Raw genomic sequence first — 11,931 nt, 5'->3', positions numbered from 1 at the left:
TTTCTAGTTTCAGCATAGACTTTGAAAACAAACCCAAGAACTGATGGCAAGATTAAAAGAAAAAGCCAATTAATTTAAGCCAAATATTCAAAACTTTCAGAACAACTTTTCCCTGTGCATCTTCCTTCCACCCCTTCCTTTCCCGTCATTTTAACTCCACTGCTATTTGACTCAGGCTTTATCTTTCCCTGTGGGTGGACGTGAGCCCAACAAAAGGTGCAAGTATCAAAAAGACAGATGCTGCTTTGCTGTTGTCTGCAAAACCCACCCAACTTCGGTGGCACCAGCACAGCTTCAGAAAGGAGTCACTGGGTCAGGGAAGAGAGCCTATGCCACTTCCTTCTCCAACAACTTAAGAAAAAGGAATTAGTGTTTGTTTTATTCTAGTATAGGACACTGGCTTAGGTCTAAGGTCTTACAGGGTGCCCATCATCTGACCATTTCTTCCTCCGCAAGAGGTAAAAGAATAGGAGCTGGCAAGGCACACATCTCCCTTCCTCCAAAATCCCATCTCTATTGTGGGAGCAGATCACCATATTTCACCTGTGGGTGGGGTGTGGGGCCTGTGTGTGATGTGGGGGGGAAAGGGAGATTGATCAGGAAATGCGGTAACCCAGAGATAGGGAGGAGGGCTATGGATGGAAATGGGGCTGGAATGCTGGTGGTTAGTGGAAAGAAGGTAAATAATGGGGACAGCAGCAGCGCAGAGGAGAGGTCAGAGCTTTGCCTGGCATTGCAGGTACATCATGTGAATTCTGGGTAAACAGGTGAGCATACAATAATAACTACAAAACAAACAGCTCAGTGCACTGCCACTATTCAACTCTCCCACATGCTATTTCACTAGCGACTTAGTAGAACAGAACTTATGGAGTACAACAGCCTGTCAGGAGCAGGATTTAACTTTCCAGATATGCTGTATGCCTGTCACCTTCTTGGAAATGTAAGGAGGATGGGTTACGTGATAAGGAGACACCTAGATAGTGAGCTAGAACTAGGATTGTGATTTAGGGATAGGCATTGACACAGCTATTGCAATGGAAGTTTATTAAATGAAGTTAAGGTCTGTTTTAATGTTATAGCGCCCAGGGCAGAGGATGGTTATCTGAAACAGTGAAATAACTAAATGAATCATCCTCACAGGCACTAAAGCAAAATTAGTTGCTGTGCCTCTATTTCCACAAAGGTTAGCAGTGAAAAGGAAAGATTCCAAACTAAAGAAGAATTAGAAAACTAAAATCTGTTTTAAGCCAGAGGTAAATGCAAATAGGAGAGACACTTGAGGCACTAGCCACATTAAGAGGAAAGGAGAATATTACTTCCAACATAGGTCTTGAGAAGCTGCTTTCTTCTGTAGGGTCGATCCAGTCAGAATTAGTGTTCTTTGACAAGGGGGAAGCTAAGCTGTATCTTAATCATCCAAATATTGATTTGGTGATGTAGTCATCATTATAAGGGAACTTCAATTTTCTTTCCAGTCCTTTGCTCTCTAGATCAAACATACCCAAAGCAGCCTTGAGAGACTCTGGGCACATAAGATTTATTGCTTGGCCCAAACATACAGCAAACATTGAATGAGATAAGGTCACGCTTCATTTGTGATGAGATGCTAGGTGATGCAGCAGTTTCCATATATTTAAGCACCTTGGGCTACCCTTTACCTACCATGTTGAAATTTCCAGGCCCATAGCACATCTTAGGTCAGCCTCTGTGGCTCACCCTGATGCTCCCCTAATAGTTTTAAGATTCCCCCTGCAGTCTCAACAACATGATAGATACTGTACAGGCATAAAGAGCTAGTTCCTGCCTCTGCAAGATTTACAGCCTAAATGACTGTTCTAGGAGAACATACTCTGGCAGGGAGAAGCAGACCGGTGCCCTAGAAGTTTGTTAAAGATACACCATACAAACCATTTATGAAAATACCACACATAGTCAAAATATTGATCCAGTGGTTTAAGGAGTTTTGCAATATCCTCAATTAGGGTTTCTGTTCCTCTTTGGGAAGACTACTGTGTTGAACAAACAAAGCTACAAGCATGCTGTCTCCTTGCAGTTTTGGATATGCTAAACTTTCTAAGTTTAGACCTAAAATGGTGGTGTAAGTTAATGCACAAGGATTTTCAATTAGATGTTCTGGTACCCAGTAATGCTGAGTGTAATTGCCTATGACCACAACACATGCAGAATTTACAGCTGCTGTTGAGGAGAGTAAGACGATAAGGATGTGCCTCTATAAAAATAGGTCCTCCCGCTTGGCTCTTGTCACATAAGCTTTTTAAAAAAGCAGAGTGTCAAAATAGGAATGAAAAGAATTTAGTAAAATCCCCAGACAGCACGTGCTCAGGGAGGTTAGTTATCCAACATCCTCTTCTTGGATCATTCTGAATAACTGGAATGATCCTACTCCGCATGATCACATTCAGAATCCAAAGCAGAGTTAACAAATACTCATAGCTCCATATTCTGCTGTTAAGTCAAAAAACCCAGCAAGAACATTTCTTCTTTTTCAGTCACTAAGAAATCAGAGACCAGCATACTCTCTGCTGTAGCCTACTAGATAACACTTGCGTTTACGCAGTGGGATTATATATATAAAACAGCTCAATCAGGAACTGCCTTTGGCCAAAATCAGAATCTTTGTACCTCAGTTTCTCCATCTACTAAGGTAATATTTGCCAGCCTTGCAGGGCGATGCAAGCCCTAACTAGATGGATGCAGAGTAATAAAGTCAGTGGAACAGATAAGCATATAAATTTATGACTTCCATTCACCTAGGACTCTGATGGTAAAATAACTAAGCTATGGCCACTGTACCATGGGGAGCAGGAATTATCAGTCTTTTGTAACTTAAATCATACAGTGCTTATTGAGCAACAGACATGCTAGGATTCCAGTTTCTAAGTTTAGATGTTTCTGAGTTCTCAAAACAAAAGAGAAGAAGAGGTCACAAGTATATTAATATGGGGAAGAGGAAAGTGAGGAAGTAGTTGGTCCCTCATATACCATATCTTAAAGCAATTTGCTAAAGTTTTAATTTTTGGGCAGAGCCCAAACCCAAATCACTGCACACAAAATTAGTGTTTCAGAAAACAGAGCATCTGAAAATAAGGAAGTGGAATAGAGATTGTTCTGCCATCTTAAAAACTGGTAAATAGGACCTAGGTCTGCTCCAACAACGTTTACAAACTGCTGTATTTACAAATGCCAAGATGACTGAATTGCAGTCTGTATTTAAAGTAGGAACTTCTGGCATTAATTTTATTCTGATAACAGGAGATATACCTGGATAAAACCTGAAATTTATAATACTGTGAAAGTCTGGTTCTTTGGACTATAGAAATTATATTATAGAAATTAATACCTTGAGAAGTTCATTACAGGAACTCAACTTTTGTAGGCGTCACCATGGTAGAGTGTTACTGAGTCCTGGACTTCAGCATCTATTCATCATATAGTAACGTTTCAGGTAAGCAGCAAGGCCCAAGACTTGAACTTTTATTTATATCTATTGGTTGATTTTTTTTCTTCCTTTCATTTCTAGTTTTCAGAAGTTTAACAGATATTACAGCTCAAAATAAGAACTAGAAGGTGTTGATTAACCCAAATATAATTAAAAATTTAAACATTTGAAAACATCCACCTTTAGAAAGACAAGTTAAGAAAAAACAGTTTTACACTCATGAGTTAAAAATTAAAGTCATTGACATAATGAAAGCTGTTCTATACATAGTATTGAAACAGGCAACTGGACAATTATACTTTCAGTGAGGCTATATAAACAGTATTTCCAGCATTTACACATCACATGGAAAACAGATTCAATGCTACATAGATGCTATATTCAATGCTAGTTATAAGTCAAGATTTGGGATAATTAAAATGTTTTCAGAGACTGCACTGCAGACAAAGTTAGTGCAAAGAATACCAGCCACAGACTGGTAGAGTCTGCATTTGCACCTAAAGATTTTAAACTGTCATTGCACAAGTTACATTTGATACTAGCACATCAGCATTCTGCATTAAACAAGGCTGTATACTGATGTCTGAAGTACATAACTGCATAAAAATGAGAGTCTTAGGACTGATTACTACTACACATATAGAAAAAGCTATTTTTCTGCATCAGATTAAGAAAGTGTTTTTAAAGCACTGCACAACCAACCATCACATTTTGAGACCCTTGTATAACCTAAGTATTTAATAAAGACATCATGTTAAGAACAGCATTTCACTCCAACTTTCATGGTTGTAAGTCAGATCCTCTTTCAATGCCACATCAACCAAAAGTTACTATGTAATTGGGCTTAAATTCAATGTTTTATACAACAACACACTAGACCCCTTGAAAAATTAGATTCTGAACTTCTTACACCTTCATGACAAAATTGTACAGTGCACAGTTTTGAAGAGAACACCTATTTGTAGCAGCTCTGTGTATGCTTAACACATATAGCAAGCACCACAGTGTATGTGGTATGCACTCTAATTATGGACCCATAATACATGATCTATAACCACAACTATATAGTCCTCAAACTTTAGAAACTCACCCTTTTCTAAATTTCACTCTCAACAGAACTTAAAATTATTCTTCTGGTTTTAATTCATGTAATGAACTATTCTCTGGAACATCTCAAGTATAATTTTTGCTAGAGTATAAAAGCTATGCAAAACCAGTAGATTTCTATGGCCTACTTCTTACCTGAATGTAGACATAATCAGACAAAGTTCAAAAAAGCTAAGGCTCGGAGATAGAATTTTGGCCAGTTTCTAAACATTTGCAAAGAGACTTTGTAAGGAAAACCATCACAGTCCCTTCTTGCTTATAGATGCCTAGCAGGCACCTCTAGATCATAGCTGCTGTAGTAAAGAACAGAACTGTGCTGGACAAACTAGCTATAACAACATTCTCTCATATGGTTACTGAATTGTTTTAGTTATTTACTAATGTAGCAGAATGTGATCAGGTGGCATATATTGGGGGGGATGCTGTAGATGAGTCTCATACTGAGTGCATCATGGTTAATTGAGAGTCATAGCAAAAGGCTACAGTCATTCTACTTTTCTAAATCTAGTCTCAGTTTTCAGTAATCAATTTTTTTCTGACAATGGAACAACTGGACCCAATTAGCTAATCAATACAGCAAAGAGAGTTCCTTCAGAAAAAAGTATGATCTAACCTAACAAGCTATTGAAGAGTTTAAGGCTAAAGTTTGTCAAACGAATAAATAAGCACATCACTTTTGTGTGTGTAAAAGGATACGTCCATGAGTCATTAAAAGCTTGCATTTCTGACAGTCTGAGCTCAACCTGCAGTACCTCATTAATGCTCTGCATATTGATAACTGTAGAAAAAATATATTTCTATTTTTGGGAAAAGGGTTTTTCCCAAATGGATAATACAATACCAACGGATGAACGGAAAATACAAAATTTCTGCAAATAGTTCTATAATTAATGTTCTTAGTTCCTCACAACTGAAAATGCCTGACCTAAGCATCTTCTGCCCACTCAGAATTTATATCCTACTTTTACAGAGCTAATTCTGATCTTTAATCATAGAACAGTTAGACATGACTGATTGAAAGTGCCATGGTAGAAGTGTAGAGAGCATGCTTACAGTTTGTGTTAAGCAAAAAGGACACATTCCAAACTCCAGTGAAAGCAATTACATATATTTGAAGAAAAAAAAAATCCCTGCAAATTAAACATGTGCCATTCTCTTCACTACTAGAGTGAAACAAGGATTCCGTAACAGACTGATTTGTTGATTCTGTAACTTTATTTGCATTTAAACACTGACCACTAAGCCCCGCATCTGAAGAAACCATAAAAAACCACCAGGAGTTGATAGAACTGCTAGAATTAGTCTATTAAATTCTTTTAAACTATTTAAATTGTTGAATGAGCCAGATTAACTTTTGTGGGTAGAGGTCCTGCTTCTTCGTGTTCATCAGTCTTGCATCGAACAACAACAAGAGCAGAAGCTGGGTATCTGGTCAGTTTTTGTTCATTCATGTACTCCAAGTCTCCATAGATGCTCAACTTCTGAAATAATTAAACTTATTTTAAAAAGATCATATCATTACAGGTTCTGAATGCAAGACATGCTTAGCCATAACAACACAGAAAGGCCATAAAGGGTCAGGCCAACAGTCCTTCTTGCCCAGTAGCCTGTTTCCCGACAGTGGCCAATGCCAGGTGCTTCAGAGGGAATGAACAGAATGGGTAATGAAGTGATCCATCCCCTGTTGCCCATTCCCAGCTTCTGGCATATAACTATGAGCAACTATGTTCCACTCTGTGTGTAAACACTGTAATTAAACAGTTATTGGAATAAGGACACAAACTTGGGTTTCCCACCTCCAAGATGAGAATCCTAATCATGACACTGCAGTCATTTCACTGTCTCTGTCACATATACAAAGTGGAATAGCTTCAACAAAATGCTTGAATAGTCATTGGGCTAAAGAGTGAGAATGACTATAGCCTCACGGTTATGGGCACTCACCTTGGAGATGGGAGACCCACATTTATGTCCTTGGTCCAATGACTAATTTACTTACACACAGTTGAACAACTTTGAGAGATTGAAACCTGCCCCAAATACCAATAGGGCACTCTTCTGCCACATAGGAGACCAAAGTTCAAATCCCTGCTCCAGAGCACGCAGAGAGGGGACCCACATCCCAGCTAAGTGCCCCATCTACTGAGCTAAAGATTATAAAGGGAGGCACCCCCACCACCTTCTCCATCCATTCTGTGAATCTAGACCATACATTTCTTTTGTCATCTTTATTTTAAAATGTCACAACACAAACTGCTTCATTTTGAGGCAGAGGAAACATTTTGTTAAACCCAAATCAAAATACACTGACGTGATTTGCCAACATTTTTAGTTTGATTCTAGCATATTTTATTTTTAGTTTTGCAGAACTGCCAGTGAACCAAAAAACCAGCTCTATATCCAAGACCTTATAGCATTTCAGGCAATAAGTAATATGAATAACTGCAAGGTGCTGTAAGCTATAGAATAATTAGCATTACCTCAGATGGAACATACTGCTGTACCGCTGTTGCAACGGTAGCACAACAAATCCAGAGTAGCACCAGTACGGAGAAAACAAGTGTAGTAGTTAAAATCCAACCAGAATTTCTGAAATGTAATGAACATCGTTAAAGTTGTTTAACAGTTTAAGAAAACAGGATATTCTTAAAGACATATGCTGACCTTTACCAACCTGCGTTCCCATGTCTAGATCATTCAGTTGAATGCTTCACTGGAGAAGTCTGGGAAACCAGCCTCCCACCCCACCTTAGTTACCAGTCTTCAGGTACAGGATAGAGAAGCAGAACTAATCAAGTCTGGCAGTTTCTTTACTAGATCCCAAGCTGACTCCTGCTTTAAGGTATTTAGCATACAAATCTCTCCATTAACTACATTTTGTATGCATGACAGCTAAATCTCTCTTTCTGCCTTAAGAACTTCATTATGCTAGGGAAATAGCAGCCAAATGGTTAGCACAATTCTAAAGAATGTAACGGCCATACTTGTCAGACCAATGGTCCATCTAGCCCAGTATCCTGTCTTCTGACAGTGGCCAGTGCCAGATGCTTCAGAGGGAATGAACAGAATATGACAACTGAGTGATCCACCCACAGTCATCCAGTCCCAGCTTCTGGCAACTGGAGGTTTAGGGATACCTGGAGCATGGGGTTGCATTCCTGACGGACCCAACCCAGTTACACTTTTGGCTTTCACAACATCCCAGGGCACTGAGTTCCACAGGTTGACTGTGCAGTGTGTGAAGTATTATTTTCTTTTGTTTGTTTTAAACCAGCTGCCTATTAATTTAATCTGGTGACCCTTAGTTCTTGTGTTATGTGAAGGGGTAAACAACAACATTTCCCTATTCACTATCTCCACAACATTCATGACTTTATGGACCTCTATCACATCTCCCTTTAGTCATCTCTTTTCTAAGAGATGTGATCCGTCCCAGTCCTTTTAATCTCCCATCATATGAAAACTGTTCCATACTCCTAATCATTTTGTTGACAGTTGATGTTGATAAATGCAAAGTAATGCACACTGGAAAACAATCCCAACTATACATATAAAATGATAGGGTCTAAATTAGCTGTTATCACTCAAGAAAGATCTTGGAGTCATTGTGGATAGTTCTCTGAAAACATCCACTCAGTGTGCAATGACAGTCAAAAAAGCATACAGAATGTTGGGAATCATTAAGAAAGGGATAGATAATATGATAGAAAATATCATATTGCCTCTATATAAACCCATTGTACACCCACACCTTGAATACTACGTGCAGATGTGGTTGCCCCATCTCAAAAAAAAGATATATTGGACTTGGAAACGGTTCAGAAAAAGGGCAACAAAAATTATTAGGGGTATGGAACTGCTGCCTTATGAGGAGAGATTAATAAGACTTTTCAGCCTGGAGAAGAGACGACTAAGCGGGGGATATGATAGAGGGCTATAAAATCATGACTGGTGTGGAGAAAGTAAATAAAGAAATGTTACTTACTCCTTCTCATAATACAAGAACTACGGGCCACCAAATGAAATTAACAGGCAGCAGGTTTAAAATAAACAAAAGGAAGTATTTTTTGACAACCCAAGGTCAACCTGTGAAACTCCTTGCCTGAGGATGTTGTGAAGGCCAAGACTATAACAGGATTCCAAAAAAAAAATCTATCTAGTGTTTCGTTTTTTTGTGTGGTTTTTTGTTTTTTTTTTTAAATGAAGGATAGGTCCAGCAATGGCTCTTTAACACAAGTGCTTGGAATCTCCCTTTTAACATCTCCTCCAAAACATCATCTTTTTTGAATACAGTTCTGTCATTTTGAGATTTTCTGATTTAGTCTATGAGATGTAAAATATATGGGGAAGGAATGTCATCCTACCCTTTAAGCTTTTATAAGACAATAGAAGATACATACATAGAAAGACATTTGAAAAAGCTCTTGCTTTCCTCCTCTTCAAAAAATCCTCTGTGTGTCTGTGAACCTCCTGGCTGTAGGTCTGCTGAAATATCACAATGACAGCTCCGTTACAAGGTTACATTAAAAAAAAAAAAAAAAAACCACCCAAGATTTATGTTTAAAAACTCTAGTCTCATATAGTCCCTGTCTATACAAAGGCATTGATAGTAGACAGCTTCTTTAAAATGGTTCTAATTCCAGCGTGGCAAGGGCATAAATACCATGGTATTTAAAATACATTTTAAAAGGAGTTTACAACTGTGGCCTTTGTTGCAATGCACACAGGGTGACAGTGAGAGTGACAGGCTGCCCATAATGACATGCACTTTTCCCTTTGTGGAAGATTTGACTTGTGCACGTTATGAATATTTTCGTTTGCACTCGAAAGAACCCAAACCAACTTACAGGATGTTTTGCTCGACAACGATTCTTTCAGATCTGTGGTGTCCTGTGGAATATATTGAACTTCTGGCTTTGACTAAAACAATAATGAAAATTGTAAGGTCTTGTTTGTATTTCATAAAGCTTCAATTAACCATAAAATTATAGTCATCCCATAAGCATCATTTACATTTGCAAAAGAAATGGGAAAATTTTGTGACACACTACCCATTTAAGTTAATTTTGCTTTCTACATTGCAAATCCAGTGACCACTACAAAGATAGACTGACTGCTGCCAAACATTAAGCATGCAGTTACTTTCTGAGACTGCTCTACTAACTGTTCTGTGATTGGAAGAAGCAGGAGATCAACAGTTAACCCCCAGGACACACAATGCCTTGTAAAAGTAAAAAAGCAAGCAAGCACCTGGAATATAACTATTTTGCCATCATCGGCTTGAAGGTAGAAGGTCCATGAGGAAGTTATGAAGCTCTGTGCCGAGTCCATCATGTCACTCCAGAATGATCTCACCAGTGTCAGAGGGAAAAGGAGATGAATCCTTGGCATCAGGGACATTAACTGTAAACACATCACTAACTGGTTTTCAATTTGTTCTGTACATATTAGAGCAATTTAACAATAAAGTTTTAGTCTTTAAATAGAGAATTTCTCTCCGTCTTTCTACACACACACACACACACACACACACACACATTAAATTTGGGGGAAAAAAAAGAATGTGAGCGGCAGAAAACAAGTAGGTGGCATTTGACAAATATGCTACATGCTTACTTGCTCTTGTCTCAGTGCAGCAAATGGCTGCTGATTCTGGCACCCAAGATGGCAAGCATATTGTTCATCGGACTGGGAATATGCTTCGGTACAGGCTGCAAAGAAGAAAAGTTGTGTAAAATGGAAAATAATTTCACATTTTAAGTCAGCAACTGAAAGCACGAGTGTAAGGTGTAGGTACTGTCTGATCAGGACTTAAGTGACAAACTCCCAATCCCACCTGAGGAATGATATGAGAGCAATGTACCAATGCTGGTACTGGGTTCTTTGGGCTGATGCAATCTAGATGATCCATCTAAAATAGGCATAAAACTGGGTTATGCGTAAAAGCTGAGTGCAGCAATAGCATTTGATCACAGAAATGAGGAAAAGCAAAAAACAATCAAAATAAAGTAAGAGCAATTACTGGTATAGTAAATTCCAACATAGTGACGTAAATTAACACGGCCTCAACCCAGTAGAATAGGCAAGAATTTTGTTCCAGAGACGGCATGAATTATCAGCCCAAGTTCTGATAAAACCCTCCCACAGGACTATGGCCTTCCCTCCCACATACCATGGAAGAGTTCAAGTTTTGCTCCAGGGGATGGAACTGGGATCCCAGAAGGAAGTAAACTAACAGAGAAATCCATCAAACTTCAGAGAGCCATGGCATAACAGGGAACAAGGGAGGGTTTGCCCATCAGTGTTGCATGAGTACAGTCAGACTTTCTATACCAATTTCAAGCTTTATCAAAAATATAAAGTCAGTTCTGCTCTTATTTCCAAATATCCTTATCCAATATTTAAAATAAATAAAGGACTAGCAGTACAGAAGCCAGAAGATTTGTATTCTATTTGTGGCTTAGCCACCCACCTGCTGTATGACCTTGGAAAAAGTCTCTGCATCTGGGGAACCGGAGAACAGAAGTCAAGTGGGGATAATCCTCTCTCACTAGGGTATTGGGAGGCTTAGGCCAGAAGGCACAAAAAGAACAGATTTGACAAGTAAAAGTGCATACTGAAAATTAGTACTATCTATTTCTTCACAGGAGAGGAAAATGAACAAGCATAGAACCAGAAATGGGCAGACTATGGAAACAGGGTAGACAAAATCCTGGCAGGGAATGCACAGTAATCAGCCAAATATCTGAGTGTGGAGTTCTCAGGAGCCTGAGCAACAGTCCTATGGTAAAACAGTCACAAAGTCAGACAACTGGCAGCCACAGAAGCACCTAGAGACAGAACTGAACAGAATGATCAGGAAGTGCATCACAAAGCACAAGACAGCCACCAAGCAATGAACAAAATCAGTGTTATAAGACCACTGCAAATGAACAGGCAGAAGGCAACAGTCCAGGGTGGAAATGCTGTACAGGAAAGGAGGCAACAATCCAAACTCAGCTCTACATTTGGACTTTTGCTGCACTACCCCTTTTTATGATCCCCCTTGATGTGGGGTTTGGCAATTGAAAAGAAATGCCAGCATCACAGCTGTGCACAGGATACTGCTTCTCTGCAGCTCTCGCCTATTCCCAGCTCATATAACACAGCTCTGTATTGTACTAACATGCCTTTCCCCAACTCTCTCTGCTATTGGAGCTTGCCACTGCCCCTTTTGCCTTCAGCACACAATTGAGCCTCTTTTTAGTGCCGTTGGCACTTAGGGAGAGATGCTCCCTCTCCTGCCTCGCTTGCTTGGCACCACGCTTTTGATCTCAGTATACAAACCTTAATGTTTATCAATTGCTTTTAAGATCCTTGGC

General features: G+C 39.2%; 1 protein-coding gene across 4 annotated transcripts in view; it reads right to left on the bottom strand.

The window, feature by feature from the left end:
• Nucleotides 1–3,592: 3,592 nt before the first annotated feature.
• Nucleotides 3,593–11,931, bottom strand: part of TMEM59 (transmembrane protein 59) — a 13,481-nt gene continuing 5,142 nt past the window's right edge. The window contains exons 3-8 of one of the 4 annotated variants that reach the window (XM_038412815.2): nt 10,187–10,281; nt 9,821–9,973; nt 9,418–9,490; nt 8,971–9,055; nt 7,051–7,159; nt 3,593–6,051 (exon numbers count right to left, since the gene is read on the bottom strand). In XM_038412815.2, the coding sequence (XP_038268743.1) occupies nt 5,896–6,051; nt 7,051–7,159; nt 8,971–9,055; nt 9,418–9,490; nt 9,821–9,973; nt 10,187–10,281 (671 nt within the window). In that variant the 3' untranslated portion in view covers nt 3,593–5,895. The remainder of the gene's footprint in view (nt 6,052–7,050; nt 7,160–8,970; nt 9,056–9,417; nt 9,491–9,820; nt 9,974–10,186; nt 10,282–11,931) is intronic. The other 3 variants (XM_038412816.2, XM_038412817.2, XM_043490963.1) reach the window with 3 other exon arrangements.

Source organism: Dermochelys coriacea, chromosome 8 (genome assembly GCF_009764565.3).
Source record: "Dermochelys coriacea isolate rDerCor1 chromosome 8, rDerCor1.pri.v4, whole genome shotgun sequence".
NCBI classification, from domain to species: Eukaryota; Metazoa; Chordata; order Testudines; family Dermochelyidae; genus Dermochelys; species Dermochelys coriacea.
Note: the sequence above shows the minus strand (reverse complement) of the source record. Positions and strands in the feature narration are given on the sequence as shown.